Consider the following 22,179-nt stretch of genomic DNA (forward strand, 5'->3'; position numbering starts at 1 on the left):
TAGACTCAGTACTGTTATATCAGCACCCACCCCTCCTAGAAACAGCCCAGAGAGCTGCCTTGCCCCTTCTGCCATGTGAGGATGGAACAAGATGGCACCATCTGTAAACCAGGAAACAGGCCCTCCCCCAGACTGAATCTGCTGGCACCTCGATCCTGGACTCCCGGCATCCAGAATTGGGAGAAATAAATTCCTGTTGTCGATAAGCCACTCAGCGTACGGTATTCTGTGACAGCAGCCCAAATGGACAAAGATGTGCACTTTCGTGTTTTCTTCTTTTTTTGAGACAGAGTTTCACTCTTGTCGCCCAGACTGGAGTGCAATGGTGCGATCTCGGCTCACCACTATCTCCGCCTCCTGGGTTCAAGCGATTCTCCTGCCCCAGCCTCCCAAGTAGCTGGGATTACAGGCATGCACCACCATGCCAGGCTAATTTTGTATGTTTAATAGCGACGGGGTTTCTCCATGTTGGTCAGGCTGGTCTCGAACTCCTGACCTTAGGTGATCAGCCCGCCTCGGCCTCCCAAAGTGCTGGGATTATAGTCATCTGCCACCAAGCCCGGCTAATTTTTGTATTTTTTTAGAGAAGGGGTTTCACTATGTTGGCCAGGCTGGTCTCGAACTCCTGGCCTCCAGTGATCCACCCACCTCCGCCTCCCAAAGTGCTGGGATTACAGGCACGAACCACTGCACCCAGCCCCAGTGCACTTTAGAATCATCCTGTCAAGTTCCACGATCAACCTGTTGGGGTTTTTATTGGGTGTATGACTATCAGTGAGCAACATGGTTTATTGGGAATTTGGTGGTTGTTGTTTGTAAAAACAAAAACAAAAAACAAAACAAAAAAACAGGCTGGGTACAGTGGGTGGCTCTAGCCTATAATCCCAGCACTTTGGGAGGCCTAGGTAGGAGGGTTGCTTGAGCTCAGGAGTTCAAGACCAGCCTGGACAACATAGTGAGACTGTATCTCCACAAACATTTTATAAATTAGTTGGGTGTGGTGACTCATGCTTGTAGTCCCAGCTGCTCAGAGCGGTGGGATGGGAGGACTGCCTGAGCCCAGAAGTTACGAGGTTCTAGTGAGCTATGATAGTGACACTGCACTCCCGCCTGGGTGACAGAGCAAGACCTTGTCTCAAATAAAATAAAACAAAAACAAAACAACAAATGGATGCTAGATTTTAGCCAATACTCCGTCTATTGTGGGGGAGGTTTTCCCCGTCATCTATATTCTTCTCGCTCTTCCCAGTTGAGGGCGCTGGGTGTTGGAAGGACAGCAGGAGGAAGTGGCTCTCCTGCTGTTTTTGTTCTGAACGGAGATGGTCAGCATGGGTGATGGTACTTTCGGTGCACATGATTTTTCTACAGCCTGGCAGCGCTGGGGATAACATTTCCATAGTCTTTATTTTTTTCTGAGACAGGGTCTTGCTCTGTTACCCTGGTTGGAATTAGTGACATGATCATGGCTCACTGAAGCCTCAACCCCCCGGGCTCAAGTGATCCTCCCACGTCAGCCCCCAGAGCAGCTGGGACCACAGGTGCACGCCACCACGCTCGTCTAAAACATAGTTTTTGTAGAGATGGGGTCTCACCATATTTCCCAGGTTGGTCTGGAACACCTGGGCTCAAGCGATCCTCCCGCCTAGGGCTCCCAATGTGTTGGGATTTCAAGCATGAACCACCATGCCTGGCCTCCATAGTCTTCTTTTTGTTTTTGTTTTTTTGGGACAGAGTCTCGCTCTTGTCACCCAGCCTGGAGTGCAGTGGCGCGATCTCCTCTGCCTCCCAGGTTTCAGTGATTGATTCTCCTCCTCAGCCTCCCGAGTAGCTGGGACTACAGGCGCATGCCACCATGCCCAGCTAACTTGTATTGTTAGTAGAGATGGAGTTTCACCATGTTGGCCAGTCTGGTCTTAAACTACTGACCTCAAATGATCCGGCTGCTTCGGCCTCCCAAAGTGCTGGGATTAAGGCATGAACTACTGTGCCCAGCCTTCATAATCTTCTTGACACAGAAACCAAGCCCCATGCAGCCCACATGCTCTAAAGGGCTCTTGCCTCACCCCCTGAGCCCCAGCCTCCCACTGCACATCCATGCCACTGGTGGCTGCTCACCTGACCCCACAGGGGTGGCTTATTGCTTGGTCAGCAGCTCCAGCCCAGCTCCTGTCTGGCCAAACCAGAGAATGTCTTTGCTGTCTAGTGGCCAAACTGCACATTGTCCAAAAAGGTCTGAATCCTTCCAAGCTGGTCCTTTTTGGGTACTTTCCTTCAGCCCTAGAGTACCATATAATTTCCTACATCTCATAGTTCACTCTTTAAAACGGTTTAGGCTGGGCACAGTGTCTCATGCCTGTAATCCCAGCACTTTGGGAGGCCAAGGCAGGTGGATCACCTGAGGTCAGGAGTTTGAGACCAGTCTGGCCAACATGGTGAAACCCTGTCTCTACTAAAAACATAAAAATTAGCTGATGCAGTGGTGCACCTGTAGTACCAGATACTCGGGAGGCAGAGGCTGGAGAATTGCTTGAACCCAGGAGGTGCAGGTTACAGTGAGCTGGGATCATGACACTGCACTCCAGCCTGGGCGACAGAGTGAGATTCTGTCTCGGGGGGAAAAAAAAAAGTTTTAAAATTGAGATATAATTCACAGACCATAAAATTTATCTTTCAAAGTTAACAATTCAGTGGTTTCTAGTATATTCACAAAGTTGTGCAACCATCATTGCTAATTCCACAATTTCATCATCTTCCAAAGAAACCCCATCCCTGTTAGCTGTCATGCCTCTTCTCTCTTCCTTCAGTCCCTGGCAACCACCAATGTGCTTTGTCTCTTATATACAGATTTGCCTATTCTGGACATTTCACGTAAATAGAATCACACAATATGTTGCCTTTTGTGTCTAGCTTCTTTCACTTAGCGTAATGTTTGCAGGATTCACCCAGGCTGTGGCATGTGTCAGAATGTCCTTCCTTTTTATGGCCAAATAATATTCCATGGTATGGACAGAACATATTTCATGTCTTAATTGACCTGTGGATAGACATTTGGGTTGTTGCTACCATTTGACTTTTGAGTAATGCTGCTATGAACGCAGAAGCACAGGTTTTTTGTGGATGGATGCTTTCAATTCTCTTGGGCATAGACCTGGGAAGGTTACACTTTTATCGATATTAATAGTTCTGACATTGGACATCCCTGCTGTGTGGTTTCGTCTTGTCATGGACTCTGATGGCTGCTGTGCCTTCTCTGCTCAACAGGCGGTGCCCTGAGACACAGGTGGGCGTCTGGGGCTGGAACTCTGGCCCGGTGCTACAGCTTCCTCTCCTGCCCTGTGGCAGAGCCAAGCCCCTTGCAGGCCTGTTGCCAGCATGGGATGAGTCTATGAAAACAGGCGGCAGGCAGTAGGTCCACAGCTACCACTGGCAGCCTGGGCAAACCTGGCAGGGCCTGGACGGCAGATGCGTTTCGGCGCTGCTGTGGGTCTTGTGCTCTGCCTTAGGCAGAACGTCCTGGGTTTGTCTTTTGTGAGTGAATGACACATGAGCATGCCAAATATCCTTTACTTGACAGAAGAGGAGAGGGCTGGCTTGAGTGTGGGAGGGGAAGAACCTGGATCTTGTAATGTAATTTTTATTTCAAAAAATTAGGGACAAAACCCCAAATATGACCATTTCCTGCCATTCGCCTGCAGATGAGCAGCTGACTCCCGTCCCTCCACGCTGCTTTTCCCTGTCCTGGGTCTGTTCGGTTACATGGAGTTCCTGGGGGTAGCCCTGGGGACGGGGCATCTGCCCAGGGCTCACTGCTGTTGAAAGTGAACGAAGAATGTCCGGATTTCCTTTGGGTGGACAGTGATGATGGGGCCTCCTGGTGGCCTCGAGGGAAAGGTGGTGTCACCTAGGGGAACAGAGGTGATCTGTTCAGTGTGGCCCAGGATGCCTCCTCCCAGCCTCCCTCTCACCACGCTGCACCTGTCTACAGTCTGCTGTGGCTCCCAGCCTCCCTCTCACTCCCCTTGCACCTGTCTAGTCTGCTGTGGCTCCCAGCCTCCCTCTCACCACACTGCACCTGTCTACAGTCTGCTGTGGCTCCCACTGTGGCAATGGCCTGTGGCATCCCCTTCTGCCAGGACTCCTGTGGGTCTCTTGCATTCTGCCCACCCCGAGGGCAATTCATAGATTGATCCTGGCCCTAGTGGCCTCACTTCCTCATAGGTGTTGCACTCAAAGCCCAAAAGCTTTCTGAGACCATCTGGTGAGTCTGCCCTTGCCTCACCAGGCTCCCCTGAAGGCATGCCCTGGGGTTGGGCTTCAATCTTGGGAGGCAGCCGTTCACTTATCTATCATTCATCCATCTTCCTTCCTTCTTTCCAACCATCATCTTCCCTCCCTCCCTCCCTCCCTCCGTTCCTCCCCTCCTTCCTCCCACCACCAACTGAGCGTGCACCAGGCACCCGCCACCATGCTGTGTGTAGTAGACAACAGGAGCTGCACAGGACAGAAGAAACTCCCGGGGCCAGGAGAGTGGCGGAGGCACTTGGCCTGACTGGGGACTCTGGGGAGGTCTCCTGGGGAGCTTGAGCAGGTGCTGGCCAGAGTGAATGGGACCTGTGCGTCCCAGGCAGAGGGCATGGTGCGGACAGGGACTGGAGGCTGGAAGCCGCCTGTAGTGCAGGAACTCACAGTGGCATACACCGTGTGAGGCACAGATGGGCTGACGGGCTGAGGTCAGCAGGGCCAAGGTGGGCAGAAGCCCCTGGGCGCCTGGCTCTCTCACCCAGGGCACAAGCAGGGTGTGTGGTCTGCGTGTGCACATGTACAAGTGCACACACACGCCTGTGTGGAGCCCTGGCAGGCAGAGACTAACACAAAGCCTTAACCGACTGTGGTAGATTTGGGAGGGCTGCAGGTGCAGAGCGGGAAAGCAGCCTCTCGAGGTCGCACAGGCCGGGACAGGCAGATGGTTGGATGTGCACAGGGTCTGACTAGCTCCTGAGCCTAGCCGGAAGTCCTGGGTAGGGAGCTGAAGCGGGGGTCCCCAAACCTCTGCGGCGGCCAGGCCCCGTCCTCCAGCTCCAGCGGTGCAGCATGCCCACATCCCAGGTCCCTGTGAGCGAGCGCTCCTCCACTGCCACCAGGGACCCCAGCGCCTGCAGCACAGCCTGCAGGGAGACGAGCAGAGGGACGGTGAGCTGCACGAAGCCCTGGATCTGAGCAGAGAACCAAGACAGCAGCAGGGTGGATACGCCAGGAACTCGGTGTCCTCAGGGCACCAGCCCCTGCCTTAGTGCCTGACACAGCTCCCTCATCTGCTCCTCACAGCACATCTCCGAGGACAGCACTGGCCGTGTACTTTACAGATGAGGACACTGAAGCGGAGGTGCGTGCTTCACCAGGTGGCCGAGCTGGAGGAGCAGCCCGGGAGGTGTGGCATTTTGAGCTGCTCGCCCCATGCAGAGTCCTCCTCTCCTCACATTGCTCAGGTGGCCCCATTTCCAGTCCAGGGAGGAAGCCAGTCAGAGTTACTCCAACCCCCTTTCCCAACAGGCCTTGTCCCAGCCTCCCTTACAGCTAGGGGAGGCCGGAGGCCCTCAGGGGTCTGGAAAAGTCTGTGGAGCAGGAGGGGTGGGGGTGGTTCTTGGAGAAGCTTCTGTGTGCTGATGGAGACAGAGAGAGAGAGAGAGAGAGAGAGAGAGAGAGAGAGAGAGAGAGAGACAGCCACTCTAGGGCAAAGCCTTTCTGGCCACTACCGCCCAGCCCCACCCTGCCTTGAAATTTGCTCATGAGGAAGGTCTGTGCCATCCTGTGACCGCAAACAAGCAGATGGCAAAAGACAAACAGCCAGTGTGCCGGCGATGGCGGGAAGACGCCAGTGACCAGGCCCACAGTGACAGTGCTGGGGGTCCACCCGGACATGCTCTTTGGGTGAGAAAACACTCTGTCCTCTGTTCCAAGCACATCTGTTAAGTGTTTTGTGACCTGCAGCCAAACTAACTGCATTCCTAACTCAATGATCTTTCCACCCCGCCACCGTCCACATCGCGAAGGGAGTCATGGTCCATCCCAACCGTCTCCTACTCTCAGGGCCTTGGTACTTTTATCTGTGAAACAGGGGAGCATAGATGACCAACTTCCAGGTCCCACGCCGGCCTCCTGGCTCCCCAGGGCAGGCTGGCCGCCATGGTACCCGCCATGGCCCGGACCTGCTCTCAGGCAGGCCAGGGACTGTGAGGAAAGGGACGCCCGCTCCTCTGAGGCGAGGATCATGAAAGAGGAGGTGGGGGGTCTAGGAAGACATCATGGCGAAAAGGTCTTGGGGCTTCTCTGGATTCCCCCGAAGACTCAGATGTCGAAGGAGGCCCAAGGCAGAAACACAGAGATTCACAGAAATTCACAGAAATTCTCCACGAGCAGGAAATGAAATAGAAAGAATGCAAACTGGGGAAGAAATGAGGTGACTTAGGTGGCGCCTTCTTGGGAGGGCGCGTGGGCAGGCCAGGTGGCGGAAGCCTCGCCTGATGGTGGGGCCAAGAGAGCAACACCAGCCAAGAGAGGAACCTGGAAGGGGCCGAGGCCTGGGGGCCCTGACACTCCATGAGGCCCCTTAGTGCCAGGGCCTGTCAACAACCTTCTGGGCAAAGAACTCTCACCTCTCCCCATTTTACATGGGGGGAAACTGAGGCCCAGAGGCATGGGGTGCCTGAGACTTACCTGTAGAGCGGCCTGTGGACCCTGGATTGTCTGACTCTAAGCCACCTCTCAAAGCAACTCTATGGAGAATCTGTTTTGTTTTTCGGATTACACAGATGATGTCTGTGTTTTAAAAGTTTTACTACAGAATAAATAAAAAATAAATAAAATGCAGGCCACTCACGCCTGTAATCCCAGCACTTCAGGAGGCCGAGACAGGCAGATTGCTTGAGGCCAGGAGTTCGAGACCAGCCTGGGCAACACAGCAAGACCCTGTCTCTACTAAAAATAAAGAAATAGGCTGGGCGTGGTGGCTCATGCCTGTAATCCCAGCACTTTGCGAGGCCGAAATGGGTGGATCACCTGAGGTCAGGAATTCGTGACCAGCCTGACCAACATGGAGAAACCCTGTCTCTACTAAAAGTACAAAAAAATTAGCCGGGCGTGGTGGCACATGCCTGTAATCCCAGTTACTTGGGGGGCTGAGGCAGGAGAATCGCTTGAACCTGGGAGATGGAGGTTGTGGTGAGCCGAGAGCGTGCCATTGCACTCCAGCCTGGGGGACAAGAGTGAAACTCCGTCTCCAATAAATAAATAAATAAATAAAATAAAAATTAGCCAGCGTGGTGATGCGCCTCTGTGGTCCCGGCTACTTGGGAGGTTGAGGTGGGAGGATCACTTGAGCCAGGGAGGCAGAGGTTGCAGTGAGCTGAGATTGTGCCACTGTACTCCAGACTGGGCAATAGAGTGAGATCCTGTCTCTCTCACACAAAAAACCCCTCAAAAAACAGGCCAGTTGAAATACCTGACAAACCCAGAAGACCACAAAGAAGGGCGGGGCGGGGCCCATACTGGCGTCCATTTGGGAGGATGCCCTCGTGGATCTCTTTGCCAAGGCAGTTTCTTGGGGCCACATCTAGGGTTTGCTTCCCTGGCTCATGGTCTGGATGGGGGTGGGGAAGTTCACCTCCAGATTCACTGTCACTGGCTGAGACAGGACTGGGTCCTCGCCCACTTCATACAGGTGGTGGAGCCGCAGCAGGACACGGCGGAGGTCAGCCTGGGCTTCCCCTCGATGGCCTTTGGGGACAGAAGAAAGGTGGCAGTGAAGACCCTCATCAACCAACCCCAATGCCCCTGGTCATTACCCGCTGCTTTACACACTCAGCTCCATTTCCTATCCTTAACCTCCTCGATATGGCTTGGCTGTGTCCCCACCCAAATCTCATCTTGTATTGTAGCTCACATAATTTCCACGTGTCGTGGGAGGGACCTGGTGGGAGGTAATTGAATCATGGGGGCGGATCTTTCCTGTGCTGTTCTTGTGATAGTAAGTCTCATGAGATCTGATGATTTTGTAAAGGGCAGTTCCCCTGCACACACTCTCTTGCCTGCCACCATGTAAGACATGCCTTTGCTCCTCATTTGCCTTCTGCCATGATTATGAGGCCTCCCCAGCCACGTGGAACTGTGAGTCCATTAAACCTCCTTTCTTCATAAATTACCCAGTCTTGGGTATGTCTTTATGAGGAGCATGAGAACAGACTAATACGCTCCCTGTGAGACAGCTGACATGGCCCCTACTCGACAAGGAAACAAAGGCTCAGAGAGGGGCAGTCACCTGCCTGAGGCACACAGCTGGGGTGTGGCAGAGGGAGGATTCCCACCCAGGTCTAGCCGACTGTAAGGCTGCCCACCATGACACCAGCTGCAATGTTTCCATCCTCGTCCACTATTGTGGGCATGATGGGGCATCTCCTCAAATACTCCAGTCTCTCATACCTTGTCTCCCTTTGAAGTCGGGGGAGGCTGCGTGGCCTCTGTGGCCAATGCAAGGTGAGCTGAAGTAACGCAGTACTTCCTGGCAGAAGCTTTTTCCTGCCTTGGTGAGAGAGGAAGCACGTGCTGCAATGCAAACTCCATCAGCGGGGGGCCTGGTGGCCACAGCAAGAAAAACCTTCCTGCTAACCCCATTGGATGCACAGCATTGGGGAGAAATGAATGTATACTGTTAAGACCGTGGCATTTGGGGCTCTTCGTTACTGCAGCATACACCAGCCGCCCTGACTGATATAATGCTGTCATTTGCCATGAGATGTATGTGATCTCCTGTTCCATCCCCGACCTTCCCACTCAGAAAGGCTCATTGCCATTGCTCCCGTTTTACAGATGGGAAGACTGAGGCTCAGAGGAAAGCACTCAGTTCAAGGTCCTGGAGAGAGGACCTGGTTAACACAGGTGCTTCCTAAACCCTGGCTGGTAGAACCTCAGCTCTGTAGCTATGCCTCAGAGCTGACTGAATCAATCTGTCTCGGATTAGAACTGAGGCATCAGTATTTAAAAAAAAAAAAAAATTTGGCAGGGTGTGGTGGCTCACACCTGTAATCCCAGCACTTTGGGAGGCCAAGAAGGCCTGCTGTCAGGAGTTCGAGACCAGCCTGGCCAACACAGTGAAACCTGTCTCTATTAAAAATACAAAATTACAAAAATTAGCTGGGCATGCTGGTGAGCACCTGTAATCCTAGCTACCAGGGAGGCTGAGGTAGGAGAATTGTTTGAACCTGGGTGGTGGAGGTTGCAGTGAGCCAAGATCGCACCACTGTACTCCAGCATGGGCAACAGGGTGAGACTCTGTGTCAAAGAAAAAAACCATTTTTTTTAAGAGACAGGGTCTCGCTCTGTTGCCCAGGCTGGAGTGCAGTAGCATCATCACAGCTCACTGCAGCCTTGAACTCCTGGCCTCAAGTGATCCTCTCACCTCAGCCTCCTGAGTAGCTGGGACCACAGGCATGCATCCCCACACCCGACTCATTTTTTAATTTTTGTGTAGAGACAGAGTCTAGCTATGTTGCCCAGGCTGGTCTCGAACTCCTGGCCTGAAGTGATCCTGCTACCTCGGCCTTCCAAAGTGCTGGCATTACAGATGTGAGCCACCTCGCCTGGCCCATTTTTAAGAAGCTATCACGGGGCTGTGGGGTAGCTGGTTTTCAGAATGGCACAGGGAAATGGCTGCCCAAGGTCACAAAAGCCAAGAGGTTTGTGAAAGTGCTTCCATATCTCCTGGTGTGGTGGTGAGGGCCAGGGAAGACCTGCTGTGTCCTGCACAGCAGAATGGTGGGGGATCCCATTTCACAAGGGGGCTGCAGGTGCCTGGGAAAGCAGGCTCAGGCACACGCCACCACGCCCAGTGAACTTTTCTATTTTTATTTTTATAGAGACAGGGTCTTCCTATGCTGCCCAGGCTGGTCTTGAACTCCTTGGCTCAAGCAATCCGCTTGCCTCGGATTCCCTAAGTGCTGGGATTCCAGGTGTGAGCCACTGCGCACCACCCTTTTCCTCCTATTCTTAATTCTGCAGGTGTGCCAGGCCTTGGGGGCTTAAGGATGGCCGAGGCATAGTCCGACCCTGCCTTTCGGCTGCTCACACTGTAGAGTGGGCAGAGAAGGTGCAGCTGAGGCTCTGGCAACAGGACAAGTCGGTTCCCAGCAGGTGTTGCTCCCTCGGGGAGCGCCCCCCCCCGGTCATGCTGTGCAGGGGGATTCCTCTTGTCCTTGTCATTACTGCCTTGTGACTTGACTGCTTCCCCTCTAGACCAAGCACTCAGAGAGCTGGGACCTTGCCCACCTTGGTCACTGCTCATTCCCCGGAGCCTGGCACGAGATGTGCTGTTGAATGAGTGAGTGGAAGCTCCCAACAGTTAGGCTGCCTAAGCTCAGAGGATGAGTGGAAATTTGGGTGTTTGGGGGCTCCAGGAGGAAGCAGGACTGGCAGGCACCCCTGAGGGTCAGGGGGACTTTAACTAGTTCCTTAGTCTCAGTTGCGGATGGCGGGCTGAGACGGATCCACTCAGAATGGGCTGGGGTCACAGGGCTGGGGGCCAGGCCTGCCTTGCCTCCAGCTTGCCAAGTGACTGATCACTGACTCTCCCTGGGCCTCACTCTCCCCATATGCCAGATAAGAAACCAGGTGACCCTGCAGAGCCACGATAGCTCTAAGGTGAGCCCCTGTCTGGTGGTGGGCCCGGAAGCCTGGTTGACTCAGGGAGGAACGAGCGGGTCTGAGACCCCAGGGCACCTGCCTCACCTTTCCGGAGACTCTGAGCGTGCTCCGTGTGGTTGGAGCTGTAGCGCCAGCCAGGGATGCTCAGGATCTGCAGATGAAGATTAGGGGGCAGCGTCACAGCCTCTTGCTGCTGGGGTCCTGGGAGCTTTGGCGCAGTCCCTGCAAGGCAGATGGACAGAGTGAGGAGAGGGTTTGGGGCTCAACTCCTCCTCCTGGCACTCAGAGCTCTGCACATGACATGCCCCTGCCCCTGCTAGCCACCTCCCATGCATCCTTGTGGGTAGCCTACCCCGCTCCAGCCCGAAGTGTCTGTGCTCCCAATGCCCCAGGCTTCCACTTCCCTGCCTTTGCTCAGACCATAGAGCTTAAGAGCTGGGAGGACCCTGACTCTCCTCAGCCTAGCCATCTCAAACTAGAGACGAGGAAAGAAAGCCCAGAGGGAACAAAACTTATTCAAGATAACACGGCAAGTTCATTCACAGCCCTCTTTTCTCTTTCCTGCCTTCTTTCCTTCCTTCCTTCCTCCTCCCTCTTCCTTCCTTCCTTCCTCCTCCCTCCCTCTTCCTTCCTTCCTTCCTTCCTTCCTTTTTCCTTCCTTCCTTCTCCCTCCTCCTCCCTCCCTCCCTCTCTCTCTCTCTCTCTCTCTCTCTCTCTCTCTTCTTTTCCCCTTCCCTTCTCCTTCCTTCCTTCTTTCTAGATAGGGACTTGCTCTGTCACCCAGGCCAGAGTGCGGTGGTGCAATCACAGCTCACTGCAGTCTCAAACTCCTGAGCTCAAACTGTCCTTCCACCTCAGCCTCCCAAGTAGCTGGGACTATAGGCCACCACCCTGGCCAAATTTTAAAAAATGTTTTGTAGAAACAGGGTCTCACAGGCTGGTCTTAAACTCCTGGGCTTAAGTGATCCTCCCTCCTTGGCCTCCCAAAGTGCTGGGATTACAAGTGTGAGCCACCATGTCTGGCCAGAGCCCTGTTTTCTACTCAAGATCTGGGATGCCAGTTCCACCCGTTTTGTCATCTACTGGTCTCTCTGCTCAGAAGGCACCTGGCCCCTACTCCTTCCAAGTCTAGATGTTCAGTTGGAGCTACCATCTTCTTCTTTTTTTTTTTTTTTTTTTTTTTTTTGAGACGGAGTCTGGCTCTGTGGCCCAGGCTGGAGTGCAGTGGCCAGATCTCAGCTCACTGCAAGCTCCGCCTCCCGGGTTCACACCATTCTCCTGCCTCAGCCTCCCGAGTAGCTGGGACTACAGGCGTCCGCCACATCGCCCAGCTAGTTTTTTGTATTTTCAGTAGAGACAGGGTTTCACTGTGTTAGCCAGGATGGTCTCGATCTCCTGACCTCGTGATCCACCCGTCTCGGCCTCCCAAAGTGCTGGGATTACAGGCTTGAGCCACCGCGCCCGGCGTAAGCTACCATCTTCTTACAATACCCCAGGCCATGCTGATTGGTTCAGGTATGGGCCACCTGACCCCAGCAGGACCAATCAGAATCTTTCCCCGGGACTTTTGCTCTGGGAACTGGAAAGTCCAAGTCTTAGGTCCTTTTGAGTGGGGAAGGCAGAGCTGTTCTTTGAGGGCAGCCCCAGAGCTGTTCAGAGTCACATCCCAGGTGGGAGGTGAAGGAACGTCTGCAGACAGAGAGAAGTGCAGGTGAGAGATGCACAGGGACAGCCTCACGAGGGCTCCAGGCCCTGAGGCCCAGTTCCACCCCGCCCTTCCCTTGGTTATGTGGGCCTCACCATGCACTCTCCTTGGGGGCTCAGCTACTTCATGTTGGGTTTCCCTTACTTGCAACCAACAGAGATCAGAGTGAGGCCAGGTGGGATGGGGCTGACGACAGCCATGGGGCTTTCTCAGACACAGCCTCATCTCCTTTTGCAGGAAAAGCCCCGGCTACCCAGAAGGAACCACTGACTGGTCTGGGAGCAGAACCTGATGCTGCTAGACCAATCGGATTTCCTCTTCTGGGAATCTGCAGCATGGGAACCAGAGGCAGCTCAATGGCAGTCCTGGGAGACAAGGCTGTGAGCCTCTGCTCCTGAGGTGCCCAGAGCTGCCCTGCCCCGTGCCTGTCTGGACCTTGTGTCCAGCTCCTCCTTAGATTCCATAAGCTTCTCCAGGCTCTGCCCAAATAGCTGCCCCTTTAGGCTCTGTTACTTCCAAAGAACCTTAATTGACACCCCCGGACCTGATCCCTGACCTCCTCCCAGCTGTGGTCTCACACTCCTCCACACCCACGAAACACCAGGCCCTCTATGGCACGGCTCCCTCTCCACCCTGAATCCTGGCTCTATACGAACACACCTCCCCTGTCCAACAGCCCAGGAAAACTCTCCTGGGTCAGGGGCTGCTCTTCTGCATCTCCGGTGTGTGGCACAGGCACCCTGCAAGTGCTCAGTGTATGCTTGTTGCATGGGTGGGTGACAGCCTGCCTGCTTGCTACTGTCCTGGGAAGGTTCTGGCTCTAAAACCAAAGCAGGGAAGCACATGCTAATCAAAACCTCCATAGGTGAGCAGAAAAATAAAAGAGTTTAAAGATTGGTGAGAATGACAGCAAATTGTATCTAGGTCTTGCAGCTCCAAAAGACTATCTTTAAATGTAATCATTGTTTAATGTTTCTCATGTTCTGCTACTTTATAGAGACACAGAACTACATGGTCGTTGATCTGATCCACAGAAGCCTTGGTGGAGGTACAGAATAAGTCCTTCAGATTAGACTATAGATTAGGAATACCCCCACCTGGTGACAGCACACCTAGATTCAGACCAAAATTGTCTTTTATTTTTATTTTTGAGACAGAGTCTTGCTCCGTCACCCAGGCTGAGGTGGAACGGCACAATCTCAGCTCCCTGCAACCTTTGCCTCCTGGGTTCAAGTGATTCTCCCGCCTCAGTATTCCGCGTAGCTGGGAGTACAGGCATGCACCACCACGCCAGGCCAACAAACCAGTCTTTTAAATGCTAAGCCTCCAGACCTAAAGTGACATGGTGGCATAATGTCATGTTAAGAAAGGAAAAGATACATCAGAGAAGAAAATGGAGAAGACACAGGGAAGAGGCATATGGTGAAATGGGTGAGTCCCAGCTCTGTACCTACTAGTTGTATGACCTTAAGTGAGCCACTGTTTGCCCTCAGTTTGCCCATCTGTTAAATCAGGGGCTTGGACTAGAGGTCCCTGAGGTCCCTTCTGCCCAAAAGCGGCCCAGATTCATGAGGGCACAGGCCCCTCCCAAGACCCGCCCTGGCCTGGCTGGTGCTGGGGCCGTGATGACGTTACTCTGAAAGGGCACCCCTTACCGGCCAGGTCTCCGAACAGCACCACGGGCCTGTGCTGCAGGGCCACTGCACTCCTCTGGCGCAGAGCAGCGGTGAGGGACCAGGACCCCAGCAGAAGCCAGAGCACTGGGTGGACGACTGAGGTGTCGTTCAGCGTGAGGTTGTAGCCCAGGTCCCAGTCGAAGTTGTTCCACAGCCGCCGGTGGAGCATGACCTGCGGGAAGGCATTGTCCGAGAGGCCCGACTTGCACCTGGGCATGCCTGTGGGGGGCCACGAGGGGCTGCTGCGGGACAGACCATGCCTCCTACCTCCACCTGCCCATTCTCTTGGCTGGAGATGCCATGTGCCCGCTCTGACAGCAACACGAGCCTGCTTTCGTCATCCTCCATGAAGGCCGACTGAACCATGGGGTAGTAATTCTGCAGAGAGAAACGTCCCCAGGAGGGCGATTGGGGCAAAGGACAAGGTAGGTCAGGCATCACCTTCTGGCCATCCCAGCTAGTGCTCCCAACAGGCACAGCAGCAGCGTGGGGCCAGGACCCTGACTTTGGACCCTGAACAGACCGGGGTTCAGACACCAGCTCTGTGGCTTCCGAGCATACGGCCCAGCTGGCGTGGGTGCAGGCCCCGGGCAAGCCCTGGCCAAGTATCATCTCATGGATCCTCACAATGACCCTTTGATGAAGCAGCCATTTTACAGGAGAGGAAACTGAGGCACAAGCCAAGGCACATACCATTCTTGTCTGTGGTAGCACCAGAACTCAGACACCAGTCTGACTCACGGCCTGCACGCTCAAGCCCTGAATGGGCAGACACACAGGCTTTAAAAGAATTCTCTGGAGGCCGGGTGCAGTGGCTCACGCCTGTGATCCCAGCACTTTGGGAGGCCTAGGCGGGCGGATCATCTGAGGTCAGGAGTTCGAGACCAGCCTGGCCATCATTGTGAAACCCCATCTCTACTAAAAATACAAAAATTAGTTGGGCATGGTGGCAGGCGGCTGTAGTCCCAGCTACTCGGGAGGCTGAGGCCGGAGAATGGCATGAACCTGGGAGGCGGAGCTTGCAGTGAGCTGAGATCCGGCCACTGCACTCCAGCCTGGGCGACAGAGCGTGACTCCGTCTCAAAAAAAAAAAAAAAAAAAAAAAAAAAAGGAAAAAGACATTCTCACTGGAGGTCTCTACTGGCCTCTACTGGCCTCCACTGCTACAAGTTGATGCTTAATGGGTCCAGGAAAGGCGCCATCGGGAGTGTGCCTTGTGGGCATCGCAGGGCATACCCGGGCAATGCTGTTGTTCACATAGGAAAGGTAGGGCCTCCGCTGCATCTGGTAGCCGTTGTTGTCTGAGTAGATGACCTGCTGGTTGTTTAGGCTGGTGCTGGTCCTCAGGACAGCCTCGCGGTTCAGCTCCAGGGGGCCGGCTCGGTACTCCTGCTCTATCCGGTGGCAAAGCAGCTCCCCGTCATGGCCCTGAGGCATATGGGTAAGCCGGGAGCGGATTGCATATGTGTAATTCTGTGCTGTCATGTTCCTAGAGGAGAAGGGAGCCTCAGTAAGTAAAGCTCCAGGAACCTTCTAGATGCTTCCTTTTTGCTTCCCTTCCTTCACGTGGGCAGGGTGGGCAGAGCAGGGTAGGGCTGAAAGGCAGGGAGCCTTCTTGGGTCATGTGGACAATAGCACCGCCCAGGACCCGGAGCAGCTGGGAGCAGTCCGGTTCTCCGACGCCGCAGGGCTGCCATGCCGGGCCTGCCTTACATCTGCTCTGATCATGGAAGAACAGGTGCTCTGTGGGCCCTAGGGTCTGTGGGTCTCTCTCCCAGCTCTGAACTTAGCTCCCGACCAGTGTGACGTAGCGCACGCAAATGCAACCAGCATGTAGATGCCAGAGCAATTCATTTCTTCATCAAACCACATGTCAAACACGGCCCAGGAGCTGGGGTTCAGAGCAAAGGCAGACCCTCATTCACTGAGCTGCCTGCATGTGTGCGCTGACTGTGTGCCGGGCTGTGGGGTCACCCCGGGGGGAAGCACCTGTAGAAGTATTGCCGGATCTCAGTCACAAGCTGTCCTGCCACGATCTCCATTTCCACAGCTTCCCACGCAGGCACCGCGGCCTTGCCCGGTGTGAACAGGTAGTTATCGGAAATGGGGCCCTGTTTCACATCCCCGTTGACGTGGTACTCCAGGAACTCCTGGGTCACGCGCACCGTTCGGTTGCTCTGTCTGCAGAGGCAGGAGAGAGAAGATGTCATTCTCATCCTGCACAAAGTTTCACAGACACCGGCTGGCAAGCCTCTCTCTCCAGATGCCATCTGAGCAGCCTGCATAGCACTCACGAGGCCACGCAACTCGGCTCATCTAGAAGCCCTGAGACCCCATCCACAACCCGTGTGGCCTTAGACTCCATCCTGTCCCAGAACAGGTCACAAAGGAGGAGAGGGACAGAGCCTGCAGATAGGAACCGTAAGCTGTCAGCAGAGGGCACCCCCCAAGAGGTGGAACTGGCTCACCCAGGCTGTGGTCTGCAAGTGAAACCAGTGCAGAAATGGGCTTTTGTCACACTGACCCCGAGCTGTCCAGCAGGACACCAATGTGTACCGACCCTATGTCACGGGCCAGAGCCTTCACTGACTTCACCTGGTTAAATTCTCCCAACCCCCACGGGCAGGGACTATTCACCCATCCCACTCCCGAGGCATCCGAGGCTGGAAGTTGTGACATCATGCACCCAAGATCGCACATCTAGGAAGTGTGCAAGCCAGAACTCAAATTCAGCCCCAACTCCCTCCCTTCTATCAGGATGTTTGTGTTAGGACAGAGGATGGGAGAAGAGCAGGAGGGGGTCCAGTGTTTTAATTGTAAAATGCAATCTTTGGCCTAAGCAAGCACACAAGTGATGTATTTGTATCTGAGTCTGGCCTGGCTGTGGGTGGACAGTGAGGTGGATGGCCTCCACTTCTCTGTGGGATCGTGGTGAGGGTGGGGAAGGAAAGCGAGGCAGGCTGAGGAGGGTGCTACTGAGTGCTGGTGGAAGAAGAGAAAGAAAAAAATTGAGGTCTCTGGCTCTGGACCCCTTCCCCACACCGTCCTTTTAAAAAGCTCCCCCAGGGGCCATCAAAAGAGTAAAAAGACAAGCCATGGAATGGAAGGAGGGATTTGCAAATCCTAAATCTGACAAGGGACTTGTAGCTAGAATATATAAAGAACTCTTACAACTCAATAACAAAAGACAAGCCGATTTAAAAATAGGCAAAGGATATAAAGACACATCTCACCACAGAAGATATGCTAGTGACCAGTAAGTACACGAAGAGATGCTCAACACCATTAGTTAGCAGGGAAATGCAAATCAAAACCATCAGAAGATGCCACTTCTCGCCCACAAGAATGGCTATAATTGAAAAGACAGAAAATAACGAGTGTGGGCGAGGATGTGAAGAAATTGGAACCCTCATCCGCTGCTGGGAGGAACAGAAAATGGTGCAGCCGCTTTGGAAAACGGTCTGGCAGTTCCTCAAAGAGTTAAACATAGACTTAGCTTATGACCAAGCAATTCTACTCCTAGCTATGTACCCAGGAGAAATGAAAATGTATGTCCACGCAAAAACTTGTGCATGAATGTTCAGAGCAGCATTATTGATAGTAGCTAAAATGTGGAAACAACCCAAATGTCCATCAACTAAAGAATGGATAAACAAAATGTGGTACATACATGCGATGGAATAGTATTCAGCCATGAAAAGGAACGAAGTATTGATACGTGCTACGATACTGATGAACCTTGAAAACATGCTTAGTGGGCTGGGCATGGTGGCTCGTGCCTGTCATCCCAGCACTTTGGGAAGCTGAGGCAGGCGGATCACTTGAGCTCAGGAGTTTGAGACCAGCCTGGGCAACATAGTGAAACCCCATCTCTACAAAAAACACAAAAATTAGCTGGGTGTGGTGGTACGCACATGTAATCCCAGCTACTCAGGAGGCTGAGGTGGGAGGATCACTTGAGCCCTGGAGGAGGTTGAGGCTGCAGTGAGCCATGATTGTGCCACTGCAATCCAGCCTAGATTATAGAGTGAGACTGTCTCAATCAATCAATCAGTCAATCAATCAATCAAAAAGTGAAAAAAAAGAAAATATGTGAAGTGAAAGAAGTGAGTTGCAAAAGGACCACATATGGTATGAACAGGCAAATCCATATAGACAGAAATAGACCAGGATTGCCAGGGCCTGTCGAGGAGGGGAAGATGGGGAGTGATTGCTCAACAGCATGAGGTTTCTTTCTGGAGTAATGAAAACGTTCTAAAATTGATTGTGGTGATGGCTGAACAACTCTGTGAATGCACCAAAACCCACTGAATTGCCCACTCTAAATGGATGAGCTGTGTGGTATGTGAAGTGCATCTCAGTCAAGCGGTTACATAAGGAACAAAAGCGCTCCCCGCAACCCAAACTGCCCTGCGGTTGGTGTCTGCACCTTTGGCTTCTCACCCCAGGCCTCGACACAGAGGGTCTTTTCCCTGTGGAACGACCTCCCCTATGCCCTCAAGGCCTGAGGCCTGGCCCCAGGCGTCGTCTCTAGATGGCCCCTACTCTGAATACCAACAGCTCCTCCTTTTTCCTCAGGCGACAGGCATTGGTCTTGCAAGGCTTACCCCTGGCGGGGTTTGGGGAGCCTAATAAGAACTCCTTCATCCTCATTGGAGTTCAGAAGCAAGAGAGACAGACAGGGCCACAAATAGGACAGGACAGCCTGAGCTCCAGTGCTGGAAATGCCAGGTGGGACCCTGGCTGAGGCATGTGGGGTCCAGGGGCTGCCCTAAGGGGCATTTACAGAGGGGGCGTGGGGCCTGAGTGAGGAAGGGGCAGGGCACATTCTGCCTCTCCCGGCCTAACCTGGCAGGCTCGGACCGTGCTGGGGCCTCCCCCATTTCTGCAGCTCCTCTGCCCAACTGCCCCCTTGCCAGCCACCCATGCTGGCTGCTATCACCCCTGCACCTGCCCCGCTCTCCCTCAGGATCCACTAGGGGAAGATGAGGACAGACCTGACTGGGGCTCCATTCCCAGAGAAGTCCTGGAGCTCTGTGGGCAGGGAGCTGTGACAGTGACCTTGAGGTGGGATCCCCCGACACCCACCTCGGTACAAACGCCCCTCTCCCTCCTTCTCTCCCTCCTCTTCTTCCATCTCCCCTCTGCCCCTTCCTGTCCCCTCACTTTCTGCCATGTACTCCTCTCGGTTGGGAGGTCACGTCAGGAGACAAGGTGGGTGTTCTGGTAGAGGCAGCTGGGCCTGATGAAGACTGCACCGGACGTGGCCTAGGAAGGACAAACCGGCCACGAGGTCTTTCTTGGGAGGTCAGCTGCCCACTCTGATGTCCACAAATAGCTGCTGAATGAATGAATGAATGAATGAATGGGAGGTTGGCTGAGTGGATGGAGAGATGAACGGGTAGGTACATAGGTGGGTGGGTAGATGGATGGATGATGAATGGGTGGGTAGGTAGATGGATGGATGGATGGGTAAGTGGGTGGGTGGATGGATAAATGGGTAGATGGATGGATGGATGGATAACTGGGTGGGTAGATAAGTGGGTGGGTGAATAGATGGGTAAGTAGACAGGTGGGTGGGTGGGACTAGATGATTTTGAAAGTCCCTTCTTGCTTTAAAGACAGTATCACTATTTACTGAATAGAGATTTTATGTTTCTCTAAATTAAAAAAAAAGTGGATAACAATATTTCTTTTTTTTCTCAGAGTGAGTCCCTCAGTGCTCCTTTTTTTCTATGGATCAACAGCCCTGGAATGAAAAAGTATACGAAAGCCTTTCCTGCACTGGCCCAGGCTCACGCTTCTAGAATTAAAGATCACAATAGCAGGAAGGGGTTTCACCACCATCTGTCCTTCCCCCAGGCAAGTGAGCAAATGGAGAATCCAGGTAGGGACCTGACATAGGCAGGGTCCTGGCATGCCTGTGCCTCAGAGACAGCAATGGCTGCACCTTACCTCTCCCAGATGCTGTGCATCAGGTTGGTATCCTGGTCGAGCAGCACAATGTAGCAGTCGTTTGCCACAGGCACCAAGCGCCTGCCCGCAGGGCTGATGCGTCTCCTCCGCCTGCGGCCAAATTGAAGCGTGCTGGCCACAGTGGCAGCTGGTTCCTGGGTGCCCTCTTGGGCCCCTGCAGTGGGTCTGATGCTGTAGTGCCGATAACTGAGGCCTGGGATTGTGGTCAGGATAAGCAGGTCATAGGCAGAAGGGGTCTCTGTTGAGTTCTGGATCTGCGAGGCCAGCGGGATGAGACTTGTAACTGTCAGCTTACACACCTTCTGGAATGGGGTGCTTACTACCTGCTGAGGCAGCAGTGTCTTTCCATCTCTCGGACCCTGCCGAGTTCTCCTCCCTGGCCCCGGTTCTGGCCTTCTCTTCTTGCACCCCCACAAACCACATCAGTCCTGGGAGAACCCTTCAGCGACCTGAAGATAGCTGGTTCTTGGGTCCCCAAAACTTCTCTTACTCTCAGCTCCTGAACTGGGAGCTCCTGAACACCCCCAGCTCCTTTAATCATCCTTCATCAACCAAAGTGATGACTCCCAAAACCAAACCCAAATCCACTGACCCCTTCTGGAACCTGAGATCCACGAATACAGCTTCGTGCTTGACGCCTCCACCTGGATGTCCACAGCTGACCTCACCAGCTACCCCATCCCACCCACATCTGCTCCCCACAGCATCCCCATCCAACGATGGCCCTTCCAGCAGCTACCCTGCACCTTCTGCTCCTCGCTGTCCAGCTTTCTCCACCCCTACCCCCTAGTCGTCCCATCCGTCAGTCACTCCCTTTCCCCATCCCCCACCCTCCAGCCACTCCCACCCACCACCAAGGCCCCCCACTGCCTTTGTGAGGCCTCTCATCTCCCTTCCCTGTGGCTTCTGCCTGGTCACAGCTCCTGTGGCCCCTCCCTAGGTAACTGCCCAGCATCTGCACTGCTGTTCCCATATCCACTCCTGTGCCCACCAACCCATCCACTGCAGCAACCAGAGTGAGCTTTTCGAGACCTTTGTCTGCTGCAATCGGGGAAGGAAGCCTCCTCTGGGACCCAGCCTCCTCCCTGCGGCGTCCTTGCTCTCTCCTCTGGCCCCTGGGGCTCTAGCATCACCAACCCTTCCTTCCTGACTCTCCTGCCCTTTCCTGCCTCTGAGCCTGTGCCACGCTGTGCCCTCCACCTGGACTACTTTCTCCTGGGAGGGGCCATACCCCGATCTTCTCGTCCCCACGTGGAGGGACTTTTCCAGGTTAACTCTCCTGGCCTCTGCTCGCCTCTGAGGTGTCTGATTTGGGGAGGGAGGCTGGAGGAGGGTACTGTACCCCCTCAGTTCCTGTGCCCCAGTGGGGAGGCCTTTTGGGGGGCCCTATTAGCAAGCCCAATAATGGTGTACACACCCCCCAACCCAGCCTTTATCCCAAATACAGCAGACACCTGTCCCCTGTCTGCCTAATCTGGCACTGATGCGGCCTGGCCCACCTAGTGAAAATGTGTCCCGAGCCCTGCAACTTGCTCTAGTGCCTGCCTCCCTCACGGTGGCCATGGTCTATCATGCTCCGTATTTCTCTGATTTGACTTATCACCTGTCTCCCCTACTGGAACAGATGCCCCAGGCGGTGGGATTTGTGTCTGTTTGGTTAGTACACCATCCCCAGCGCCCAGAACAGGGGCTGACAGAGAGTAGGAGCTCTGGAAATGTATATTGAAGGAATCTACTCTTAACAGATGCTGCATCTGAGTGGGGAAGGGGTGTGTGTGGGGGTCTACTCAGACGTATACCCTCCCCTCGCCTCTCCGTGCTGGACAAACTCCTCCTCGGTCTCAGTTCCAGGCGAGGGCCCCTCCCCTGGCTCCTGAGCCACCACTCCACCCCGTCACCATCCACGTCTGTGTCCTGAGATAGGGCCTGGCCTCGCACAGGTCCAGGGGCCCAACGCCCAGCCCAGGGCCGGGCCCAGGATGGGCATTCGGGAGCTTTGCTGAGTGAATGAGTGATGGCAGCCCCTCCCCCACCTCCCTGAGAACGCTCAGCTGGGCGGTGTGTCTGGCGCCCTCTGGAACCGGAGTTGGCCTGGCCCACGTGGGGTGTCTGGGTGGTGTGGAGAGAGAC

At 54.1% G+C, this 22,179-nt stretch overlaps 1 protein-coding gene across 2 annotated transcripts in view; it reads right to left on the minus strand.

Annotated features, from left to right (window-relative positions):
* Positions 1 to 2,665: 2,665 nt before the first annotated feature.
* MAN2B2 (mannosidase alpha class 2B member 2) overlaps positions 2,666 to 22,179 on the minus strand; it is a 46,749-nt gene continuing 27,235 nt past the window's right edge. For both annotated transcript variants that reach the window (XM_025386498.1, XM_025386497.1), the window contains exons 11-19: positions 20,029 to 20,303; positions 16,063 to 16,254; positions 15,310 to 15,562; positions 14,341 to 14,451; positions 14,053 to 14,245; positions 10,777 to 10,914; positions 7,661 to 7,773; positions 5,048 to 5,165; positions 2,666 to 3,901 (exon numbers count right to left, since the gene is read on the minus strand). In XM_025386498.1, coding sequence (XP_025242283.1) covers positions 3,804 to 3,901; positions 5,048 to 5,165; positions 7,661 to 7,773; positions 10,777 to 10,914; positions 14,053 to 14,245; positions 14,341 to 14,451; positions 15,310 to 15,562; positions 16,063 to 16,254; positions 20,029 to 20,303 — 1,491 coding nt within the window. In that variant the 3' untranslated portion in view covers positions 2,666 to 3,803. The remainder of the gene's footprint in view (positions 3,902 to 5,047; positions 5,166 to 7,660; positions 7,774 to 10,776; positions 10,915 to 14,052; positions 14,246 to 14,340; positions 14,452 to 15,309; positions 15,563 to 16,062; positions 16,255 to 20,028; positions 20,304 to 22,179) is intronic.

Source organism: Theropithecus gelada, chromosome 5, assembly GCF_003255815.1.
Source record: "Theropithecus gelada isolate Dixy chromosome 5, Tgel_1.0, whole genome shotgun sequence".
Taxonomy (NCBI): Eukaryota; Metazoa; Chordata; class Mammalia; order Primates; family Cercopithecidae; genus Theropithecus; species Theropithecus gelada.